General features: G+C 46.9%; 1 protein-coding gene across 1 annotated transcript in view; it reads right to left on the minus strand.

The window, feature by feature from the left end:
• LOC147679625 (SEC14-like protein 2) overlaps positions 1-26,289 on the minus strand; it is a 269,075-nt gene that overhangs the window by 186,363 nt on the left and 56,423 nt on the right. The window contains exons 2-3 of the mRNA XM_086943202.1: positions 11,078-11,153; positions 9,526-9,569 (exon numbers count right to left, since the gene is read on the minus strand). Of these exons, the coding sequence (XP_086799328.1) occupies positions 9,526-9,569; positions 11,078-11,153 (120 nt within the window). The remainder of the gene's footprint in view (positions 1-9,525; positions 9,570-11,077; positions 11,154-26,289) is intronic.

The following is a 26,289-nucleotide window of genomic DNA, read 5'->3' on the forward strand; positions in this document are numbered from 1 at the left end:
TTACCGAATCGGAATCGGCCCCTTTATGTATTCCTTATAATTTTAAATATATTTTTAACTATGTTTATTTTAATTATATGTATTATTTATTTAATGTTATATTATTTTTAAACATTAAAAAAAACAATATTTTTTACAAGGCTATTTTCCCCCCGATATTTTTGTACTTACCTTAATGTAGATAGGACTTCGAAATTCTTGATGTCGATATTCCACCTCTGATATTTTTGACGTTGATATTTTCGACGTTGATATTCTGTCAGTGATTCTTTTACACCGCAGTCAGTTCTACGACTGTAACATTATCACGCATTCCTATATCATGCAAGTCGTTGCATCAACTTGCTTTAGGAGACGCATTGTTATACTGGTGTTGAATTTTAAGCCCAACACCTTACCTACTGATACCCTGACTGGAGTTGGAATAGTAGTTTATACTATTCTAAAGTCCAGTGTCCACCAAGGCAAGTCATAGTAACAACTTGCATGTTAAAGGAATGCGTGCTAACGTCACTGTTGGGGTATTGACTGCGATGTAAAGGCATGCGTAGTGAATGCATACAGGGTTCCATCATACAACAGTCATAGGATGGTTGGGATCAGTGAATGTTTCATATCCATCCAATTATGCGCTATTAATCGAAATCTGAGAGTATGTGTTACCAACGCTGTGTGCTTGTCAACATTATTTTGGGTTTAGGTTCTATTAGGGACCTATTCCGATGTCGGACGGACTTAGTTCCATCCGACATCGGTCAGGTGCCGTAACCTACTGACCTGCTGTCATCGGTTACAGCCCTACTAATGCAATGCGACCGAACAGGGCTCGGTCGCACTCGTATACTTCACAATGCAGGCATGCATTCAGAGCGGAATGCATGCCAGCATTGAGAAAAGCAGGGGTGAAGTTCATTCCTGCACCCTATGGCTGGCACCCCATGGTGCCTTCCACCGTGTGCAGGGATCGACAGAGGGGCACCATAGATTCCCCCAGGGCACCATTTGGCGGCCTCGCACCCATGTGGGCCCGGCTGGGGGCCCATGGAGACAGTTTCCGACTGCCTTTGCTTGCCGGAAACATCGGCACAAAAAGGCAGTGAGAAAACCGCCATCATACTCCCTCGGTCGTAAAGAGGTGACCGGGGAGTACTGAAGGATTTCCAGAAGACAGACGGGCTCCCGAGCCCATTGTAAGCCATCTGGAAATTCGAGTTGGATTCCATTCCGACCGAGGCCATCAGAATGGCTCAGTCGGAATGGAATCCAGCTGGCACATACCGATGCGGTCGGCCCTTCCGACCAAAATTGGAAAACGGCCCCTTAGAGTTATATTGTGGGGTTCAAAATAATTTACGCCCCAAAAATGTAGGCCACACGTGCACTGCCAGGGAGTCCCACGCAATCGATCCCAACGGAATACATGTTGTTAGCGTGGATCCAGTTCTTATGTTATCAGAGGGGCTGATTCCGATCTCGATCGGAAGGGCTAGGAATCGGGTTCGGTATTAGCGGGTTGGATTCGTAGGCTGAATTTCCGTCCGGTTCGTACACGGGTCCGGACGACGAAGTACGATGCGAACAAGCGCGAAATCTCCGGCCGAATCGTTTCCAGGTCCGAACCGCTCTGTACGTCTCGGCCGTAGGCTAACCGTGGCACGCAATTGAGGCGAATTCCGACCGAACCAGTACAATGCGCGATTCGGACAGCCGGATCGAGTAGGAGCTTCCGGCTCACAATAGCTCCCGGAGCGGGACTTTGGGGGTCCGCATCGGACGCCCTGTTAACCGCAGCCTTACGCCTCGGACACAGGGGGAGACCCATGGGTCTCCCCAACACAGGCATGTACGGTGAGGATGGCATCAATGCGTACACACTCTAGGGGGCGCACTTGTCTGGAACAAACCCATTCAGTCAATGGGAGCCCATGTACGCCTTGTATGACCGGCTCCCATTTACTTCAATGGGAGTCCAGCCGAAACGAGTCCGACAGCATACGGACGCATTGTACTCGCACGGTTGGACTGCAGGAGTCCAGATCGGTCAGAAAACACCACGGATCCGGCTCGGTCGGAGTGATTTCCGACCCAGATCGGAATCGGCCCCAGAGTGGGAATAATCTAAATGCATTTCAGGACTCATTCATTAATGCAGTGATCCTGACAATACCATACATGTTTATAACATTAAAGGTGTATTGGACTGATACATACTATGGAGTTCGATTAGGAAGGATACATTTAAGTAAGTTGACAAATTATTAGGTCCTTTATAATTAACGGTTTGATGGAACAGGAGAGGAAATGATACATATTGATTTGCATGATTGATATTGGTTACCCATTGGATGAATAAAAATATGAACTCTATCTATGTTTACAGAAGACAAAAAATTGATGTAATAGCAGTAAGTTTTACTTACATATGAAATTCAAAAGAAATGATCATCCAAAAGGTGAATAAAAGGTGCCCTAGGGTTAAGTAATCATTTATTAAGAACAGTGACCCTCTTAAAACCAATAGAAACAAATCAAGGACTATCATGACTGCTGTTTACATGTTAGAAGATGATGAGAATTACACATGGTTTCTAATTTTATTAGCAATTGTTCTTGTGATCTGAAGAACGTATTCAAATTTCAAATTCAAATTCAAAAAGCTTTATTCGAAATTCATAATTGAAATCATAAAAGCATGCATTAAAAAGTGCCTAACACATTAGTTAAGTTGTACAATATAAAACATTCACCAGGATTAAAAAATGTGTTTCAATAAAACAAAAAAGTCTAAAAATATGGTTAGTTCTCATGATTATTTACATTGAATTTCTAAACTTGATTACTAGTTTTAAAAAGCTAGACACGGTGTAGATAACAGAGTCATTTTCTAGCTGTTGCAGCCTAATAAATGCTAATTTGCAAGTGCAGTGCCCCCACGCCCTTAAAATTGGTTTCAGAAAAGCCCTCCTTGGTGCAGTATACAATTTACAGAATAGTATACAATGAATATTTGGTTGGGCAGAGGTATCATCACATGGGCACATTAAGTTCTCCCTTGACCAGTTGTTACAGTCTGGGAAAGTGGTCAAGCGGAAAAAAGTACCCAGCCTAAAACGGGTCAATAGCATCCGAACATAACAGCTTGATTGATTTAGAAGATATCGTTGGGTCCCCTCGTTAATAGTAATTTGCTGATAATCCATAACTGAGATTTTAGCTTTTTCCAAGCCCCACCTCTTTTGCACTAAGAGATCTAAGATCATTTTTTCAATGACTTTCGGGCCACCAATTCCATGCTGGATATCCTCGTAAAGTATTCTGGGTGACCAATCTCAGTCAACATGTTCTTTACGTATGCTAGCCATTTAATATTTCTAGCTCCGTCAAGATTGAGGCAGTTGAGGATCAGATCTCTGTTTAACGTTGTCTCGGGAGTGACCCATACCTTGTGCCATAATAGTATGGGTGCTATTTTTATAATATCTAAAATGTACGGTTAACCCAGTTCAATATGTACAGTAAAAGTGGGTGTTGATTTGGGGGCACCCAGTAAATATCGGAGGAACTGATTCTCACTTTTTTGGATCGATTGTGAATTTTCGATCCCCCAAAGGCCTGAGCCATATATGGCTGTAGGAATACATTTAGCCTTGTATATTAGAATTAGTTCTTTTACTGGTTTGCCCCCTATTTTGGCTGCAAAATTATTCAGGGCGCCTACTGCCCGGGAGAAGGCTAAGTTTCTGGCACTCAGTGCTGTGTGCCAAGTACCCCTCCTGTCGAAATGTATTCCGAGGTAGGAGAATTGGTCCGTTGTCTCGATTCTCCGACCGTCGAGAAAAATTGGACAGGGAGCCCTCTTAGTCCCAGGGCCGCAAGCCATGGTGTAAGTTTTCGTAGTATTAACTTTAAGCCCTCTGTCTCTCATGAAGTTGGTAAATTTCAGGACAGCCCTCTGTAAGTCAACCCTAGTTCGAGACATAATAGCGGCATCATCAGCGTATAAAAATAATGGTGCTGGTTTTCCCCAAATGGTCGGATAGTCAAACTGTGATTCCCTAAGGTGTTCGCCTATGGAATTTATGTATAGGGTGAACAGGAGGGGTGCTAGTATGCACCCCTGTCTCACACCCCTCCTAACGGGAAACCTGCCTGAACACTCTCCCATTCTGCCATAGCGTACCCTGGCACCTGCAACCCTATATAATTCTTTAATAAAAGAGAGGATATGATCTTCTAAACTCATATCAGTTAGTGTGGACCATAGTTTCTTATGGTCCACACAATCAAAGGCGGAGCTCAGGTCCACAAATGTAAAAAAAAGGTTTCCCTTTTTGGCCTCGGTGTATTTAGAGATAACTAAGGCCAGGTTCAACCCCTGCTCTATTGTGCCTTTGCCTGTTCTAAATCCATTCTGTAGGTTTGAGATGATACCACCCTTCTCTGCCCATATTTGGATCCTGTTTAAAATTATACGGCCTGCTACTTCATTAATGCGTCGAGAAGCGAGATTGGGCGGTAGCATATGGGGTCATTTCTGTCTCCCTTTTTAAAAATTGGGACAACTATTGCTTCGTTCCAGGACGGTATAAACCAGTGATAATTTGCGTAATTTAAAACATTTGTTAGCATGGGAGCCCAAAGATCGATCACGGTTTTATAAACATCTATTGGGACTCCGTCCGGGCCGGGAGCTTTACCTGAGGAGCTTTCTTTGATAGCCTTGATGACCTCCTTATAGTTAAAAGTGATACCTAGCGGGAATGCAGTGGCTTGGTTATTATCTTCTTCAACATCCGCCTTCTCGGTCATAGAATTTACAGGGTCCAGGATGTTCACGTTATCATAAAGATGTTTAAAGTGATTCACCCAAGTTTCCCCGTTAATGGCTATGTCTATAACGTCTGTCTGTTTATTCTGCAAGTAAGGTATATTAACCGCCTTCCAAAAAGCGGTGTTGTCCTTGCTTTTTGAGGCTGCAATCAGAGCCGACCAGGCCTCTTTTTTCAATGATAATTTTCTTGTTTTGACCGCTGTCTGATACAGTTTTCTGGCTTGACGGATCTCCATAGGGGACCTGGGGGTTACGTGCAGTGCCTTTTTTAGCGATTTAAGTGCTTTTGTACAGTTGTTATCAAACCAGCCATTAGGTCGATTTAAGTCTGATCGATATTCTCTGGTCAGTAGCCTTTTTAACTCAGCTTGAATATTTAAAAAAGAGCCCAGAACTTTTAGGAGCTCCTCAGTTTGTGACAGACAGATAGAGATATCTTTGTGGGTTGTGATTACTAGGTTTTTTTAAAAGTCCCACGGGTTCCACCTTGTCCCATTTGATGGTATATCCATTTCTGGTTACTAGGTTAGACATCGATTGGTAAAATAATTTGTCCCCCGATGTCTGTTGACACCCTGCAACTTTTAGGTTAAAAGAAATTGGTTAATGATCACTAAAAACAGCATCAAGTGTGTCCCATGAGGATACTAACCGTGCATGGGTTGTCGATATAAGGGTAAAATCTATCGTTGAGTTACACCCCCTTCCGTGAAAAGTTGGACAGAACGAGATAGATGGGGTGCATAACTCGTTTACAAAAGCCAAATTAAAATAAAAAATCATGCTATTCAACGTGTTACCAAGTTTAGAGTGTATGAAATGGGTAGGATTGTCGTCCTTTTGTTCAGCTAGGCCGCAAATGCCTGTCGAACTGTAGGGACAGATAGTACAGTTAAAATCACCCACCCAGAACAAGACCGTCTCCCCTACAATCTGGTCTTTAAGAGTGGTAACATTGTGCATCAGTTTATTCATTACATTTTCCAAAGTGTTTGTTGGCACATTATTGTAAAAATGTATTAAAATCATATTCTTTACATGTCCCCAACTAATTATTAAGATTTGGTAGAACTCAGTGGTCAAGTATCTAAGTACTTTAATACCCCCTGTAGTAGAGACATAGATACACAAGCCCCCTTTATTTCTCCCCTGGGAGCTTGCTACTGCAGGTGTATGAAAGGTCTGAAACCCAAGTATGTGTAGTTCCTCTATGGACCAGGTTTCCTGAAAACAGAGGATGTTGTGTTTGATAACTATGTCTAACCATGGTTGGTGGGTCACTTTATTTGCCAATCCTGCAACATTCCAGGAAATTATATTATGGCTGGGATTCATCCTCTTGGGGGGAGTATTATCGATTACATCTCTAAGTGTCACGACCCTAGTTGGGGAGGGAACTACCATAAGTTGATATTCATTTTGAAGCCTAGAGTCAATGAGTGGTTTGTCTGCCTTATTTTGGTCCAGATGGGGTGTTACCCCTTCTACTGCTAATTCCTTGTCCGTATTTTTAATCCTAGCCCTGCCTAGATATGCATTGCTCTGAGAACTAGTTAAAGCCGGTGGAGACAAAGGGGCCATTTCTTGTAAATTCCCCACCGGGGCATTCGTCGTTTGTCAATCTAATTCATCCAGGCCTGTTAATGCCTCATATCGATTACCTAAGGGAATGGACCATTGTGGGTTAAAAACTACTTGCTGTTGTCTGCCGTGGTGGTGAAAAGAAGGCTTATCTTCATATGGTTGCTGTGGGTAAAAAGGCGCCCATCGATTAGAAACTCTGAGGGTTTGAGCTAAGGGGATGCGTCTAGATCTCTTGAGGGTCTCACAGTAAATCTTGTATTAGAAGAGGCCAGTAACGATTGGGGGTAGATGTAGCTCAGATCACGAGTTGATATTTCTCCACCTCCCCTCTCTAAGTACCAGTCAACTATATGAGTGACTACCCTGCGGTCCCTAAAATTAATAATTAAAACGTCCTCCTCAATATCTTTGGATCTGTGCCCAACCCAAGCTAGTCTTCTTACAAATACTATTTCTCCATTTATGTTAGGGGGCAGTGGTCTGTTATTTTTTAACCAGTAAATTGCTTTATTTTTAAGGTCTATATAACCTTCCTTCTTCCCTTCTGCCAGCTCTGGAACCCCAGTAAGGACTATAATATATGGGGCTGCCTCTGGTGGCAGATCTATATGCTTCCCAATTCCTTTTATGATCCTATCCGGGGAGTGTACCCTCCTAGAGGTTACATTATTAATTTCTGACACATTCGCACAGCCTACTAGTCTCGCCTCCCCAGTCATCCTTGATTAGCTGTCTTTATTTACAGGCAGTGATGTAATCTCTTTTGATGTTAATGGATGTCCATAATGGTGTTGATGTCCGTACCTTTCTGACCACAAGTCACCTGGGACTGAGTATGGGGTTTCTGTTCCTTTAATAGCTTAGTATTGGAAACAGTTACATTCAATATCGTACTAATTTGTTCGCTCAGCCTCTTTACCCTCTCAGTAAGGGGTAATAGGAGGGATTTTACCAGATGTTCTATACTCTCTAATAAAACAGCGGTGGGAGTAGACACAGGCGAAAACATATTCTTTTGTACCGATTTTCCTTGGCCCTTTGCAGGGCTTGTATGAGTTCTAAGTATTTTGGCACGTCTACCCCTGTGATAGTCCCCACCCCGCTTTCTCTTTGATGTAACCCCTTGCCCAGGATATTTATGTGGTATATAATTTTTCCTGATCCTAAGATTGGGTTTAGGTTCCGAAGTTGGTGGAGACTTCTCCAAGGAAGAGTCGAAGGAGGGATCCAGATTAACAACATTTGTATTTTTCTCCTTAGAAGATGCAATGTTGCTAGTCGGTCTTGTAAGAGTAAGGGAATACCAGGGTCACTGTTTGGATTTGCTTCTATACATTGTGTAGGTGGGGAAGTTGCTGTTTGAATGGAACCCAAAGACGAGCGTTTATTGTGGTGAAGTTCTAGGGACATACGAAGTTCTGCGGCTGCTATCTCATGATCTAATTTAGTAGCAACCTTGGTTAGAAAATGATCTAGCGTCCCCCTGATGGTCCCACCCGCCAATGAGTTCTTGCTTTTACTTAGGCATGTGGTCATTTTGTTATATGTTTAATCAGGCAGATTATATCATGCAAAATAGATAAAAATAGATGAATAAGCACCACCGTGGACCCTTAAAATTTGATAACAAGTCCTTAGCATAAGCAGAGTCTCTTACTGTACGTCCCATATGTTAAGGCCAAGAAATGTGCCCCGGCCTGGCCTCGTCTGGCCCCGATGGCCACAGATGGCCCCGCCCTTGTCCCGGGCGTCTCCCGGTGCGTCCCGCCCGCGTCCTCGCAGACGAGGGTCAGCACTGATCTTTATGCGCCTCCTGGCGTGGATTGATGGGCAGGGCAGCAGCGTCACCTGGAGCCGGACTGCGGGGCTGCTGGCAGTGGTAGTTCCGGGCCGGCGGAGCTAAGCCCAGCCGGTGCAGAGGTCAGTAGGGATTGGTGGTAGTGTGTTCTCATCGGAGCAAAACCCGGCCGAACACAAATTCCCCTGTAGTAGCAACACAAAGTCCTCGGGCCACACTGATCCTTATGCGCCTCCTGGCGCGGATTGATGGGCAGGGCAGCAGCGTCACCAGGAGCCGGACTGAGGGGCTGCTGGGAGTAGTAGTTCCGGGCTGGCGGAGCTAAGCCCGGCTGGTGCAGAGGTCAGTGGGGATTGTCGGTAGTGTGTTCTCAGTGGAGCAAAGCCCGGTCGAACACAAATTCCCCCGTAGTAGCAACACAAAGTCCTCGGGCCACACTGATCTTTATGCGTCTCCTGGCGCGGATTGATGGGCAGGGCAGCAGCGTCACCTGGAGCCGGACTGCGGGGCTGCTGGGTGTGGTAGTTCCGGGCTGGCGGAGCTAAGCCTGGCCGGTGCAGAGGTCAGTGGGGATTTGCGGTAGTGTGTTCTCAGCGGAGCAAAGCCCGGCCGAACACAAATTCCCCCGTAGTAGCAACACAAAGTCCTCGGGCCACACTGATCCTTATGCGCCTCCTGGCGCGGATTGATGGGCAGGGCAGCAGCGTCACCAGGAGCCGGACTGCAGGGCTGCTGGGAGTGGTAGTTCCGGGCCGGTGGAGCTAAGCCTGGCCGGTGCAGAGGTCAGTGGGGATTGGCGGTAGTGTGTTCTCAGCGGAGCATAGCCCGGCCGAACACAAATTCCCCCGTAGTAGCAACTGAAGTATGTATAATAGGACCCTACCCAGACACCTTAATAACTGGATTTGAAACAGTATAAATGTACCTGGAATTCAACAACAAAATGTAACACATTTAAAAAAAAAAAAGTGAAGCAGAAGTTGTACTGAAAAAGGTGACCTGTATTGCATAGATTCCATTAAGATATCAGAAAGTTGAAAGGAAAGACAAAAAACTTGTATTTATTGATTTTAATTTTCCTCTATTATATTTCAACCTTGAAAAAGTTATTTGGAACGAAATGTTTTGGTTGATTGAATTTTATCGCTTGAAGTAAGGAAAGAAAAAAGGATTTCTTGAATTAGAGGTGTACAGGGGGCGAATATCTTTGGATCTTGTATTACAGTTTGGAGAAATATAAATGAACTCTGACTTACATTGAAAGAAACACTGTACATACTAGAGTACGTTTCGCATAATTATAGGATCTCACCTTGCGCAGCATGGCCTCCGATTTCTGCAGATCAAAGTTTCTGGCTGAAATATAAGAATAGAGATTTACTGGGGGGAAACAGCAGCTTGTGAGACTTTAGACGGGTGAATTCCAATGAAACATCCACCTTTAGTTACCTTAATTTCCAGTTTATTAGCCATTATATACTCTTTGCCAACCAGCAATCATGATTAAATCCCATGCTTTATGCTACCTCGGTCTGGCAGCAAGCCCAGGGCCAAAGTGAATAGACTGCGTGTGACCCATAGAAGAATGCACCATTTATGAGCAAATCGCCTACAGTTATGTGGTTAATTGTGCCCATAAGAACAGCTTCCAAACACCACGCAACTACGGTTAGGCGCAGTAACTGGCACGAAATAACACCCTCAACACCATCCACATAGTGTTGGCTGCTTCACATTTCAACCCAAAAAAACCCTCCCAACCCCAATAGGTGTTAACTTTAGTTATCTTGTGCATGCTATGCCCAAAGGGGTGTTGCCAATACATGGTCTGATTGTGAATGTGGTAGACAAACAGCATACACCCTGGAAGCAGTTGGACACGCGTGAACTACATGGCTTGGATGGCACTGCAGTACTCGCTGGCACACAGCTTTAAAGCCACAGACAGTGGCATCATTATTCAGCTTGAATATCACACAGGCTGAGGGCCCGGCCATCCCACCCTTGTCGCCAAAATGTTGTAAATAAATAATCCAAGGAGTAGCCCCACCAGGAGCAGTCTCCCTCTGCTCAGCCTCTCATCCTCCAACTGACACTCTCCACCAGTCCACACACCAACATTCCATGACATCACACATTATTCTCCTGCCATGCAGGCTGAACAGAGAGAGCATTGATGTGAAGAAAGAAGAGGGGAATTAACCATTACAACACATAGCATGGGAGAAGGAAAGGTTTCTTGCCTGTAATACTAGTTCTCAGTCATAGGAATCTTTGATGAATCTAAAGGGAGCCCAAGATATTTAGTATCCATGGATATCAGCAAAGATACTATGGTGGAGAAATATGGAGTTCCTGCCTTCACATTCCCAAAAGGCGGAGGAACTCATACGGCATGCTGAAGGAGACACCAGGTGCTTGAAACGCATAGCCTGGAAGGTAAGGCCCCCAATACATTAAGAACAATTCAGCGCATGCTTTGGAATCCAAGAAAGGACCTAGCAGCACATAGCCTGGAAGCTACAACTGATCCCATCAGATCAGAGCGGCGGCTTCTCTGCAGTGCGAGAAGCAAAAACATAAAACAGTAATAACTTTTAGTTATTACCATTTTATGTTTGCGGGTGCTGATCTGCTCTCCGAAAAGGGCAGGGGAGGAGCTGTGTGCCCACTCCTGAGTACGCAAAGATTTTTGGTCGTCCCTATTGAGCCTCCCAAAACAGTCATGCGCACTCCCCTGTCCTCCATGCAGGCTGCATAGCTGCCTCAGTATGCACTACTGCTCCCTCCTCCTACCTCCCCGCCCACCACACACCACCCACCTCTCCCTCCTCCACTCACACTTACATCTCCCCAATGCTTACCTCTGAGCCATCGCAGGAGGTAATAATCGTCCTGGGCTGGGAGTCCGGGCAGCACATCCTTGATATTCTCTTGGAACTGAGGAGATAGAAAGTGCAGCAGGCGGTTTAATGTGTAGAAAGGGCTCTTGAAGGTGTACAGTTGTGGGGCCCTAGGCCCCCATGCAGTGATAGTAACAACACAGACACAGTCATATAGTTAGTGGAACTGGCCCAGGGTATGTGCACCCGGCCCCTTATATTACCAGGGTCATATGCCCTGTGATGGCTGTGTTGGATTGGTGTGGGGTGGAATGTAAGCCAGCACTCAGGGAGTGGCTGGCACAGCAAAGGCTAGAACAGTAACCAGCAGGTCACTACATCCCTCCCAAACTTTATTAAAACTAGAACAACAAGTCCAACCTGCGGTAGAGAATAAAACAACAATAGAAAACTTCCACTGAGTCTATTCAGCTGCTTTCAGAACAGGACAATGGTACAACTGCAGCTTGGATCACCAGTTCTACTTGGCACAGTTCAGTGGTGAACTGCTGATCTGTTCCTCCCTGGACTCATGGCGTTAAAATTTACAACCAAAGCCTATATGTACAGTTCACAGGGACAGTGCATGTGGAACGATCGTGAATCTGGAAGATGTTACGTCTTCACAAATACGTCCTGGCTTCATGAACCTCAAGCCACCGACAACGGATGACATCCTGGTTGTTGTTGCAGCTGCAGAATGGTGGAGTAATTACAGGCATCCTTCTCTCACCAGGATGCCCCTATCACAGGTATTCCCCTCTCACAGGATGCCCCTGAGGTCCTCTTCACCAGGCTTCCACTGCACTGGGTGTACTTCACTGTGTCACTCCAACACCCACCTACAAGTCCCTTGATTCACCTGGAGGGTAGGTGTTTCCGGATTGGAGTACTCCTGCCATACGGATTCTGGTGCACCAGCATTGATAGGATGGTCTTTGGAGGATCCAACTTACGACACGAGCTCTTCGTCTTCCTGGGACCTGCGGGGGAGTTGCTGTGTCCTCATCACTCGTTTCGGGATCCCGCTCTCACTGGTAATCCCTGAGGCCCTTGCCCCTTGATCGCCACGGTCTGGTGTAGAGTGGTCGGATCCTCTTCTAGATCCCATGTCCAAGGTCACTCAGGACGTCCGGGCAGGACCACAATCCAGTCTCCCATGTGACCCCAAAGGTGGATGGTACCAATGGTCCAGCTTGCTCTCATCTGCAGGTGCCAGGTTTGCTTGGTGTAACCAAAGGCTTCTGGACAGCCACCCTCTCATGGTGCCACAGATGTTACATGGGTACTGTGCTTCGCTCCCAATGTTCTTTCACTCAGTCGTCTTCTGTACCTTGTGGTGTGCCAGATGTCTGATCACATACGTCGCTCTTCTTTCGCTTTTTACTTTAGACTTTTTCTGTGGTGGCCTCATGCCACACAGTTTCCTTTTCCTTGTTTTTCACTTTGCGATGGGGTCTGGTCCCATCTTGTCTTACACTTCTTCTATGACCAGGCCTCTCCATCTGACGTGCACTTCATACGGGTCTTCCTGGCCATGTCCTACCCCTAGGACAATGCTTTCTCCTCATCCAGTGACCAGACCTCTAGTCGTAACCTTCTTCCTTTCACGACCTCTCCTGGGTCTTCATCCTTCGGCTTCAAGTCAATCTTCATCTTCTTTGACCACTCGCAGGTCATCTTCTATGACATCTGCAGGCCATCTTCTCTGACTTCTCCCAGGTCATGTCCTCTGACCTCTTGCAGGTCATCTTCTCTTGAAGACACAGTCCTGACGCCTCAATACTACGCCGATGTGGGTCTCTCCTTGCAGCCTCCACTTGGGCTGGCTTCACAGGATCTGTCACCTCTTGTGACAATCTGGGCCCTCTTCTTCGCAGGGCTCTCACTCTCTGGCTCCTGTCCATACTGTCATCTTCTCCAATCTGGTCTTCGGCCTACTTCTGACTGTGTACCGTCCTTTTATCACTTGAGGGCACTCCTACTTCTGGCACCATGTGCGCTCAAGACCTGCACTTGCATCTTTTCACCACTGAGCGCACATGCCTCGCTATTTCTTCAGTCCTTCTGGAACTTGCTGCGTGGGGCTGTTGCCCTGTACCACACCCTCCATCCAGGTGCAGTTTCTACTGGTGTCCTTACTGCTGCAGTGACCACCCATGGCCACTAGATGTCACTGCATTCCTTCTCACAACCCCTTGGCAGCCTTTCCCATCAAGGTTCCCTTCCTGCCACTGTCCAACTTAATCCCACTGGGGGAGGGAGGGCTTGCAGCAGCCTTTTCTATCCTGCAGTGCACTTCTCTATACTCTGTTTTCCATTGCCATTGGCCCTCAGCTGCCTTACCTCTTAATGTCCCTTCAGGGCTTACTTTCTGACTGGGATTTAAGTCCTTGAGCTTACATGGCATGACCGGGTCTTGGGTGGGTTTGCCACTTCAGTCTCTACCTATTCACCCCTCCCCACATCACCTTGGAGCCACAGCAGCTGTCTTTGTGCTGTGGTGCAGTTCCCTTGCACTGTCCCATAACAGTCCTTTTCTTTTTAGGGCTCGCCTGCTGATGCGCTTGCGCATAGCTAGCGAAGCTCTATAGTGGCTTATCCAGAGTTTAACCACAGGCGATTACACTGGCGATTCCATGCAGTGCATGTGCGCTTTTTAGGTCATTGCGCAAGCTTTGTATATATGCTCCATGGACCTTCAGTCCTATCTGATCTGCCCTGCATGAAGGGTTGAAACCAGTAGGGTGAGAGGAGGATGGACCAGAGCATTTTGGTTATAACAGCATGCCACGTGTGCCACCAGGTCAGGAGCAAGATACAAGCCTGAATAGGGCTTTTGGCACTGAGCATTGAAAGGCTTGGGGCACAAACCCCTGATCCAAAACTCCCACTTTAGTTCCAATTGGAGTAGGCAAAATCTGCTCATGTTCAGCTGTAATCATGCTCGTTATATAGGTCTCTCCTCATCTCACTATCTGGATTAATGGTGTGACCTACTGTGATTACGCCCTTTTAGTGCACATATGCGCAGCACTTTGTTTCCCTTACGCTTTGCTTAACTAAATCGAAACACGTGCCACTATAAAACCACACACCTCCAACAATCTGTGTTCACATATCTCACATATCTCACAAGGACCCAACACAGCAGCCATATATTCTACAGCGGACTATCAAGGTGCTCCCAACCTAAGGCACACCGTGCCCAAACATCCACAAAGCCAGCTACACCAGGCCCAGATCATCCCTAACTACTGGACAAAGAGAATGTTGCATAAGCAACTGATAAATGCCCTCTGGTAAATTTCTCACACACCCAACCATAAGGTAATTTAAGATGGCACCAAACCCGAGACGGTCCAGGAAACAATATGCAGAACACTTCATCACTGAATGACTCCGACTCCAGAGAAAAGGGCCGAAGCACACACTGAGGCACCTTCTGACAGCCAATGGTGATTCAATGACATACTAATGGCAGAGTGTGTTGTACAAATAGCAAATTAATGAAAAATGTTTGCTGCCTGCTATTATTAGAACTTCAGCTGGGTATGCTTTTCGGTCTGTGCCTTTATCTGTGATTTCTCACAGGCATCTGTTTTTAGATGTATTGTCCTTTGTCACTACTGCTGAAAGCCAGTTCTTGACGCAAACTATCCTTCCTTTTGGAGAGCTTTTCAACGTCACTCCTACCACCTCACCAAGCTTCATCCACTCCTCCCGGTCAAATCCCTTGGCCTGCGGTATGCTCCCCTTGTTTGCCACGTGAGCACTTTCCTAATCAGGGCTCTAGTTTTCACAGGACAGTTTGTGGAGGGTGGTTATAAGGAAGGATTGAGACATGACTGTGTACACAGAGTACTTGGTTGTGGTAAGCAGAATTGTCAGCCTTGAGATCTAGAATGTGGAACAGGGTGAACACATGAAGGGCTATAGAAGTGCAGAGGTCCTTTGTGAATCTCTATATTACTACTTGCGTTACTCCCTCAGTAGAGAAAATCATGTAGAGTGTAGAGCTTGTGATATCAAAGCTTCCTAAATCCAATCATTCTAAAAATCCAGATCCACTGGGAGTCATGGTAGCAGAGATGATGACAGTATGTAGTGTGAAGGCCACCTCTGATATGGAAGGTTGCAGCAGAGTGCTTACACGTGATCCATAGCCATGCCCGACATGGCTATGGATCACCATTGTGGAGCCGCGGCTAATATGAACTTTGGATTATATCAGGACGACTGCCTTTACGTAAGGATTCTATGAACTGTGCTTGCCTCAATCTCCCTCCTGACTGTAGTCCTTACATAGCAGTCTTGGCTAAAGTTCCATGTTTGCCCACAGCCGGCTGGAAACCCATGATGACCTGCACCGCCAGACAGGGAACCCAAACCGGCCCTGGCAAACAGCTCGGCCGCCCCTGAGGGGGTGGGTGCTAGTTGGAATCACCACTCCCTTCTCATCACTGCTGCTTTTATTACAGTGGACCGATATTACGGCTATGCTGCAAAACCAGCCCCGGTAACAAACACGGCTCCCCAACGGTCCAAAATCGGCCCCCACCCTGGCAGCCCACCGGGGAAATGCCTGGTGCCAACTATGCCCTGTCCCGCCCTAATAACCTGAAGAACAAGGTATATTATTGGCTAATTAAAAATATCAGACATCAGAATTTTAGAATATAGAGACATTTTATTTGTCATAAGGGTGGGTTGGATTTGCCCATCAAGAAAACATTTTCTGTGGACTGCATCGTCATAAACCATAGAAACTCGACCCTATCTGGACGTTCAATTCTGAACTGGTCTCAGCATGCTTGTTGGAACTTTAAGAACAATCACATAACTATCCTGCCATTGAGTTATTTCTGTTGTCAATTTTCTTGCACACAGCCTGTCAGGAATGGTTTACCACCCAGGTCTTCTGAGCACATCACGCGAGCCAGTATCCCTACCTCTAACATATTCAGCACTCTATCGGGTCTAGAGGATTTAGATTGACTGTCAAATGATCATGGTGTATCAATTGAGTCTAGTGGTAATGTTGGGGCAGGGTCGGCCTGGAAATGCCTGCTCACAGTGAAATGCCTTCCGAGCAGCTACAAGATTTGGACCCTTTAACTAATCCGATTTGCTGGAACATTCTAAATGTCAGATCCGAATTGGTTCAGTTATATTGCAACTATGATACTGTGTTATTGCAGGAAACCTGACACCAAGGAGATATCATTTGGGATGGGTATGAATTTTTTTATTGTACCTGCCACTTGTCTGCTGGGGAAGAGACCTGGGAGAGTTGGCTAATATGGTCTGAGTGTCTAAGCTATGTAAGTTAATTTCAATTTCATGCAATCATTCGGGGATTCGAGATTTGTGAATTGTTCACTCCAGCAGGTTTCATTTTTTTCTGATTATTTTTACAATCTGATGGATGAATTTGGTTGTCAAATTAAGGTATTGTTTAACGTAATTGAAATTTTGAGAAATTGGTCTAAATGCATATTGAGCAAGTTTCTTGTGGTTGTCAAGGGTGACTTTAATGCTAAGTTAGGCCAACATGAAATCCAGCTCGATCCTTTTGCAGCGATCAACTGTATCCGGCCGCAGTGTCGATCAGAGAGTACCACTATTATTGAGACACTTGTTGGCGTTTGACCTTTGCAACCTGACTGAAATTTAGAGTGACTTGGCAATGCAAGACACCATCTTTATAGGCCAAGAACAAGGAACAATTACAGCTTACATACTCCTGTTTAGTGGTGTGGTTAATCATGTGGTTGCCGGGGGCACTGACACAAGTGAGTATAGTGACCATAATCCTACTGAATGAAAACGCTTCCTGCTAACTTGCTTTAAACCATCTCAGTGTAAAGGAGTCAGTAACCTGATCCCTAAAGAAAAGGGACTTGGGCTTAGATGGCATGTGATACATATTCCTTCCTTGCTGCTAATGAATGAAAACTCTTCCTGCCAACTTGCTATCAACCAATCCAGTATAAAGGAGTCAGTAAACTGACCCTTAAGAATAAGGGACTTAGGCTTAGATGGCATGTGATAAATATTCCTTCCTTGCTGACTACTACTGTCAAGGCTAATCTTAGTGGAACATCCACCACCGGAACTAATTGTAGCCTTTGAAAAACTAAACCAATTCATTAAGTCCCTTTTTATTAGCCCTACTGAAAATGTTAACCTTTATTCAGCCTGGCTGGTTTGATAAGGATTATAGGGCTGCTATCAAATTGTGTGAGCTGCCCTAATCATCAGCCCTAGGGATAGGAATTTGTAGCTAACGCTAGGCAACACTACCAAAAGAGTCTTAAAAACAAAAGATGGCCCTCAAAGAGGAAGCTTGGACTAGCCTTACAATCTCATGTAAGGAAAAGGACAACAGAGGCTTCTGGGCTATTGTGAATGGGAAAAGGCAAACTGAATTCAAAAGTGATGGGTTAGGGACCAACATCAATGCAGACAGCTGGATCAACCCCATTAACCACATGGCTGCTGTGGGGATTTTTGCGCTGTGCTGCAAATTGCCATTTTGCTGGCACCATGACGAGCTCAGCTCGTCATCAGCACACGACACCCGTGGGTGATGACGAGCTGAGCTCGTCATCAGCATCGAAAGGGTTAAAGGTATTTATTCCTTTGAAAATTGCAGGATTGTGCAACCAACTGAGATTTCCCATCCTTTTCTCTTAGATGTCAGGTTTAACCTCAACAAGGTAATTACTGTTATCTCCACCAGTCCATCTAAAAAAGCACCTGGTCCAGATGGGGTGCCCATGGATCTCTACAAGGAGAACACTGTACTGTAGGCCCCAATAATCACTAAGGCATTGAATGATGCAGTATCCTGTTAGATTCTTGCCTCTTGGCAGCATGCTGTTATTATCCCAATATTTAAGAAAGGCAATAGGGAGGGCCCTCGCTGCTATAGACCAATCCCACTTTTGGGTTCAGTGGTGAAAGGGGGAAGCTCCATAGCCTGAATCCGCTGTGAGGGGAACGGCCAATGTCACTTACCGTTGCGGGAGCCAGCGGGAGACTGATGCTATTGCTGCCATTGCTGCCACGTTGTTGGAGCCGCCAGCGCAGCCGTGAGGGGACCGGCTCTGCTCAAACTACAATCCCCAGAGGGCCCTGCGAGGCACAGAGCCCATGGCGCTGCCGGAGGGCACCAGTGGCCCTCAAAATCAGCTGCAGCATCAGTGGCCAGAAGAGGCCGGGCTGGGCCACCCCCCTTGGCGAAAGACTTTTCTGGAACTCACGAAGGTACCTGAACATAACGGTAGGGCCAATTATTTACCACGTACTGGTTGCAAAGAACTCTGTAAGTTGCAGGTTATTTAAGATCCTGAGCCATAAACCCTTTCCCGGGTAAACTGTGTGTGTTCCTATTTTGGTACCTATTGCATATTGAATAATTAAGTCAGCCAATTGATCTATTTTATTTCTTTGTATTGGAGCAAGCAGTTGTGTATATTAACTCCTTCCTTGCTGCCGTTGGCCATTGGCCGACGGCAGCACTACCTCCCCAGTGCTGCCGTCGGCCAATGGCCGACGTGGCCCCGCCCGTTTTGCGGAAGTGCCGCACTGCGGGAAAAGCGGGGCCACAGTAAATGGGTTAACATGGGGAAACAGAGCATAAAAGCGCTGTGCCATGCACCTCCACGACCAGTAACTCCCCCTCTTCCCCAAACATCCATTGATAAAATGCTCCAAAGAGCGATATGGGTGGTTGCAACAGAAATAGAATGCACAGAGCGTAGGTTATCTCTGACCCCTGACCTTCAACCACTGTGTACACCTCCTAACCACCCGATTGTCTCTGATTCCCCCACCCCTACCCCGGAACAATCTTGCCAAGTACTCCACAAGACAAGGGAGAGGGCCTCACTCAAAAACTTTTAGCGAAGAAAATAGGACCGGCTAGAGGAGCTAAGAAATCCATTGTTTGTAAGTCTAACAGTAGAAATACTAGAGCCGGGACCAAGAGGAAAGCCACCCATGGTGATTCCATAGCACTCATAGAGAGTGGCCTAGACCCTAATAAGCAGAGTGAGGCCAAGCGGAAAAAGGTTGATTTAGAACCTACTTGGTTCCCTTCCCTGCTGAGTTTTCTAAAAGTACAAATTAGAGCTATAGTAAGGTAAGAATTAGCACATATTCATGGGCATATTGATAAAATAATTAGCCTCCAAGGGCAGAGAATTGAGTGTTCACCAGCTATTGCAGTCAAAAACAGCCCACCAGTCCAAGAAGAGGTGGTGGGCTCAGGACCATTAGAGACAGGGGTGAGCATTCCTGGCCAGGACGGGGGAAAATGTTACCTGTAGGGAAAAGGAACCTAATTGCCCAATGGAAAAAAGAGCAAACGGAGGGAATAGGGAGGTCGATGGACCAAGAGTTGCTATAAATACTGCCGCCAGTCTGGACCCGGCTGACAAGCCATCTAGTCCAGAGTTGCCCATCCCACTCTTCCCCCAGCTTTAATCCCTTATGTAGTAGTTCTTTCTGGAGTTCCGTCTCTCAGTCTAGGGGCAAAGGAATCACACTCCGAGTTAAACAACAATGCCTACATTTTTTCTCTAGTAGGGGCCAATTTGTCAGTGCAAACGATATTCTGCTGACAAGTAGAGTAAGTTGGGTGGGTAACAGACCAAAAGATATAAATGGGGAGTGTATAATAGTTAATCTAAGGAAGCCTCACATTATACAACATCAACTGTACCCAATCTCTGACCATCAAGCAAGAGGGGGACATATTAGATGCCTTTCTCTTACCTATTTTTATGTGCTCAACAATGTTAGTGTAAGGTGTGAGGAACAGGGCACTGGTTCAAATGTATGGCGCTGAATACCCCCACAGGGGGGACAGAATTGTTTATACCAAAATCTCATCCAGTTTACTCTCCCTTCACAAAATAGATTCAGTCATTTAGATGCAGTAGACTGACTGTTGGAGATCGAAAAGGGTAGGGAAACAGCTGGGATAGCTAGTGAACAGCAAAGACCTGATAGCTCACACCCTGAGAAAGAGAAATCTGCCCCCAGTCATACTGATGTTTATCTCTGTCCTGTACGAGCTCCACCTTCTGTCTCTTCGATCCAAAAATTGGCTTTGGCCAAGTTACAGGCTAAAAGTGGGCATTTGCCCATTAGAGGAAATGGGTCCTCTAATAAGGCTGATCTACTCTCCGTTAATTCTGCTTGTTCTCTCCTCTTGGCTTCCCTGCTGGTCTTAAATGAGGATGCCACGGAAGGGATCCACAATACCCCCCTATCCTTATTAAAACCCAGTCTAAATTTGAAGCTTCTTTCATGGAACATTGCGGACATCAAAAACAAACTGAATTGCCCGGACTGGGAAACACTGGTAGATTCCTGTGACATTTGTATGTTCCAAGAAACCTGGGCTGTCGAGGAACACACTTGTCCGGGATTTGCATCCTATTACAAATTAGCCTTCTCTAAAGGGCAGGGAAGACCGTCGGGAGGGCTAATTATATGGATCGGGATCCATCTAGGATGCACTGTCTCACAAATAGAAGAAACTGGGCCAGACATCTTGAGCCTTATCCTGTCTTTTAACAAGGTTTACAAAATCTAATTGATTAATGTTTATTCCAGGCCTGTGAATAATGGAAAGGAGTCACCAACAATAGACCATCTACATATAATAATGTCGGGCGATATAAAAGATGGTCTGATTCTTTTGGGTGGTGACCTAAACTGTCAATATGAACCCCTAAAAGACTTTGATGACTCTTGTGGCAGAGAAGAAGATGAGGTATGGGCTATCCCTGAGATAAACTCAACCCCGATCAGGGCCTGGTCTTCTCTGGTGCTTCAAATCAAGGCTTTTACTTTGAAATATTTTCTATGTGCCTGCAATGGTCGATTTAGTTCCGATTCGCCTGGTAAATACACTTTTAACAGGGTGGGCCACGAGTCAATATTGGACTTCGTTTTAATAGAATCCAGAATTTGGTCTTTCGTGACTGGATTTACTATTCTACCCAGGCATGATAGTGATCATAACGCCTTGTTAGCAACCTTTGAGTTACCTCTAAAAATGGAATCAAGAGACTTAGATCAGTGTCCCAGGGATATTCCTCTCCAATAACAAAAAAAGGTTAAGTGGGCACAGATGGAAAACTGTCAAGCGAAAGAGGCACTAGTCTATGAAAGTATCATTCCCGATCTCATGACCCTATCAGACCTGGCGGACAAGGGGCTACACCTGAAAATCACAGTAGATTACGGGCCATAAATCACTCCATCTACTGTAAATTAAGAGAAGCATTTTAGAGACCCTGCCCGTGGGGCAGAAGAAGTCATCAAAAGGTAACGTGGTTTAACAGCACCTGTAAACAGGCAAAGAATACTCTTATAGATGCTCTTAAACATAAATGTCAGAGTGCCATCAAAACAGCTCGGGCCCAGTATAAAAACAATATTGCTTCTGCCAAGGTGGCCTGGGGAATAGACAAATGGGACAGGTTAAAAACTGCCCTGGAATCCAAGGATCCAAGATCATTCTGGAACATTGTTGCAACCCTGCAGTAGTGAGTGTCGGACTCCCTTGGATGCAAACATAGCGGCAGAGAGTTGGGTTACCCACTACCAAGCTCTGTACTCTATACCACCAGACACTGGTTCTATGGTAGTATCATCTCCCTTCACACTCCCTACCGTAGATATAGATTCCCCTCAAATCTCCCTGGCTGAAGTAGAAACTGTAATTAAAAAAATTCCAATAGGAAAAGCTGCAGGGCTTGACAATGTACCGCGAGAGCTATATAGAAAAGAGCCTATAGTCTGAGCCCCCTACCTGTGGTTGATTTTTAATGCCATTCTAAAAGGGATGAACCTACCTGAATCGTGGCTGGGGGCTGAGGTAATTCCGGTATTTAAGAAGGGCTGTCCTTTTCAGCCCTCCAACTATAAACCTATCAGTCTAATAGATATAGCTCAAAAGGCCTTCGCAAGTATCATTCTTGATAGAGTCCAGACCTGGTTGCAGGAAAATAAAATAATGTCCCATCTACCGGCTGGGTTTAGATCCAAAACTTTGACTATGGACCAGATATTTAGGCTCCAACTCCTTCACTTGAAATCAGTAGTAGCAGAGGGGGGAGCCTCTATCTTGTCTTTGTGGACCTGCGGAGTGCCTGTGACATGGTTCCTAGGGAGACTTTGTGGAGAGTGTTGTGGGAGCTGGGGATACCCCCATATCTTTCAGAGATCATCATTCGGCTCCACGCAGGGTACTATGCCAAAATTAGGTATGGGAAAGGCGGGGATCTCACCATCCCTATTTCGGTTAATAGGGGAGTTAGACAGGGGTGCGTCCTGGCCCCCACCTTATTTTGTATTTACATCAACGGCCTGGTGCGCGCCCTTGAGCCAATGCAAGAACATCGATGCCCCGAAGTTGGCTCGGGGTCATGTGCTGGCGTTGATGTTTGATGATGACACGCTACTCCTGTCTAAGTCCCCTATGGGGCTACAAAGAATAATGGATGGATTTTCACTTTTTTGTAAGGATAGGGGGTTGGAGATAAACATACAAAAAAACAAATATATGGTTTTCAACCCAGGGAAATCGCTTCATTCTGGCCCATGCCTGAATGGCTCACCCCTAGAGAGGGTTAGCGAATTTGAGTACCTGGGCGTCACCCTAAATGAAAAAATTACTTGGGGGCCCCAGGTCACAAAGGCTAACCTTAGACTAACCCGAATCTCGGGGGTTTGGCCAAAGTTTTTAGGGATACCCATCACAAACCTATGAGCCCTGTCTTAGAGATTCACAAAACTCAGGTGAGAAGTGCGTCACTGTTTGGTGCTGAGATATGGGGCCACTCAAATATTAATCCAATGCTGATCACCGAAAATACATTTCCAAGACAATTAGTTGGTCTTCCGGTGAGCACCCCTCTATTCCCTCTCCGTATGGACCTAGGAGTAAGACCAATCACCCAGGTTGTAGGATGCAGGCCACTTCTTTTTTGGCGAAGGATATGGGCTACCCCAGAACTCGCTGAGTATAGAACTGAGCTAGAGGAGATTCTTAGAACTTCGGGGAACTGGAAGTTTCCATGGCTCATGTATGTTAAAAACTGCTTGATTGCTCTAGGATTCTGTGATTTGTGGGAGAACCCCAGATTGGCCTGTGAAAGCATTACTAGGAAGGTCCTGATAAGAAGAAACTGGGATGTTCAAATGGGTAATTTGTATCTCAAATAGGGCCGGCTCCAGGCTGTCTATATTCCTAGACGTAAAATGTACATACATGTTGGAGACTGTACTTGACGTTATTTATCCAACCCTGGCTAGGAAACTCTATTTACAGTTTTGATATGGTTGTCTCCCGCTCAATGCATACACAAATCAATGGGCAACCGGGCAGGACCTGGGCTGCCCTGCTTGTCCAGCCAAGGAGGAGACTGACCTTCCCCTGCCCTTTTTCTGCCGAGGATACTGCAAAATACTTCGGAAAGAGATTATAAGCTTGTTCAAGAACTTGGGCTCTGGGCACTGCAAGGAAGTCTATAGACTTTTAAAAACAAATACAGACTTGCATATTGTATTTGCAGTTTCCAGGTTTTTGTGTCGTATGTGGTGGGCAATTGCAAAACCAACAGTTGATGGACAGAATGCAGAACAATGTCATACATTCACCCCAGTACAGAGATCTGGGCCTAAATCCATCGTTTTTTGCACTCCACACCAACCCAGTTCCGACATGGCCATATGCAAATCAGCCTTGACCCTGTGCCTCATGGGTACAGTCCAGCCCGAACTGCCAAGCCATGTCTTCCCTGGACCGGAATCAAGCATCCTAGGACCGGTTTCTGGCTATCAGCCGTCTTCAGCCAGGATAGCTTGACTCCAGTGGTGTGGAGAGCACGGGACTCACGTCTGAGCATACCCTTCCCACTCGGGGGGACAAATGTATGTGGTGGGCAATGTCAGAAATTTTAAAATCGGGATGGTTTTTAGGTTTAAAGTATTTTATTAAGGTATAAAAAACATGGGGAAGGGAATAGGAGGTCAAGCGAACATACAGTACAAAAAGCGAGATGTTGCAGCGGTTCAGAAGGAAAGTAGGGAGACAGGAAGCCCCAGAGGGTAACAAGGCATAAGTCTTAAGGCAATAAGGCATCGCGAATGACCCCCCAGGAGACCCCCATTCTCTTAGCAAGGCCGAGCTGAAATAGCGTCCCGCAACACAGTAAAAAAACACACCATCCCTCCAGCCCCCCAACCCCGGAAAATTAGGAGAAAGAGAAGCAAAGGAAGAAAAGGAAGAAAACAATACCCCAACATCCCCGTCCGAAGGTCAGCATTAGAAGCATATAACCCCGCCCCCCACCCCCCGCCCCAAACCCCTGACCCCGCACATTCACTCCGCTGGAGCCGCCGGCGGCGTCAGCCTAAGAAGTCGCAGGTACCGTGGGCATGTGAGCTCGCGGAATTCCGTGGATAGCAGTGCCAAAAAGGGGTGCCAGAGTTCTTCAAACTGGTCAACATTCCCAGCCACCGTCAGCAACATCTTCTCCATGCCCAGTACCTGCCAGAGCCTGTGTAACCAACCAGTGACAGAGGGGGCAGTGGGGGTACGCCAGAGTACCAGGATGTTTTGAACCGCGGAGCCCAGCGCAATCGCAATCTGCCTACCCCTGCGGGACTTCAGCGGGTACATCAGGTCATTGGGGAGGCCTAGCAAGACATACGCAGGGAAGCGCGGGAGCTCAATCTCAAAATGCCTGTCCACCTCATCCAAGACCTCTTTCCAATAGGCCGACAGCACCGGGCACTCCCAGAGAATGTGCGTGAGGGTACCCTCCTGTCCGCAGCCGCGCCAGCAACCTCTATCGCCGATTTTGCGCATCTCGTAGAGCCGCTCCGGGGTGTAATACCAATAGGTGGACACCTTAGTAAAGGTCTCCGTCAGCCCAGTGTGGTACGCCGAGTGCCTCGCCCGATACGCAATCCTGTCCCACTCTTGGTGGCTCAAGGTCCTGCCCAATTCCCTGTGCCAGCGCTCCCTCCCTGGGTTATGGTAATGAAACGGCGGGGGTTGGAGAAACTTGTACAAGTCGGTGATAAGCATGGCATCCGAGGTCCGGGTAACCAGCCAACGCTCATAGGGCGTAATCGAGCGGGCAGCGACGTCGCGCACTGGGGGTTGTAGAGCCCAGTGGCGGACTTGCATATAACGCAGTCTGTCCCCCTCCGTCAGGCCAAACTCCTGTCGGAGCTGCTGGAAGGGGAGTACGCCCTCCGGCCCGTAGATCTGGAAAAGCGCCCTGCAGCCCGCGCTCACCCAGTGGGAAAAGGCTCCCGGTTCCAGGCCCGGAGTGAAGTCCGGATTGCCAGCAATGGGGGTGAACGGCGATGGAAAAGTGGTGAGCTCGCGAAGCTCGCACACCGCGTCCCACGCTCTCAGCGGAACCCGGGTGATAAAAGAGGCGTAGAGGTTTGGCGGGCGGTGAGTGCGCCGCAGGAACGGGACTTCCTGGAGCGTACGGCCCGCAACTGCCTGGTCTTGAAAGAGCCAGTGCTTGTCCGATTCCCACCAGCTCCACTCCACCAGATACCGAAGTTGTGCCGCCTGGAAGTACTTCCGGAGGTCCGGGACCCCGAGACCCCCCGCCTCCGGGGCAAGCATGGAGAGGACCCGCTTCATCCGAGGCTTACGGCCCTGCCACACAAAGCGGGAGATGTCTGCCTGCGCCTGTCGTATCCAACCTACAGGGGGCTGGAGAGGTAGGGCGCGAAAAAGATACAGGATCTGAGGCAGTATCGTCATCTTCACCGCTGCGATACGGCCCAGCCACGAGAGCAGGCCCTTGTTCCATCGGCCGAGTTCCTCTTTGATCTTTTTGCCCAGAGAGGAATAGTTAGCAGCGACCATTGCAGGCAGGGAAGGCGCAAGCAAAATCCCCAGGTAAGGCACCGTGGAGGAGGACCATTGCAGAGGAAAAAGACGCTGGAGGTCCCGCCTGGTGTCAACAGAGAGGGACACGTCCAGGGCGGCCGACTTAGACATATTCATTTTGAAGCCTGCCACACGGGCAAAGGAATTCAGTTCCTGGACGCAGGCAGGGAGCGACCGCCTAGGGTCATCTAGGGTCAGCAAGACATCGTCCGCATACAGGCTGACAGTATGCGTGTATTGCCCCATC

This window comes from Lissotriton vulgaris, chromosome 11 (genome assembly GCF_964263255.1).
Source record: "Lissotriton vulgaris chromosome 11, aLisVul1.2, whole genome shotgun sequence".
NCBI lineage: Eukaryota > Metazoa > Chordata > Amphibia > Caudata > Salamandridae > Lissotriton > Lissotriton vulgaris.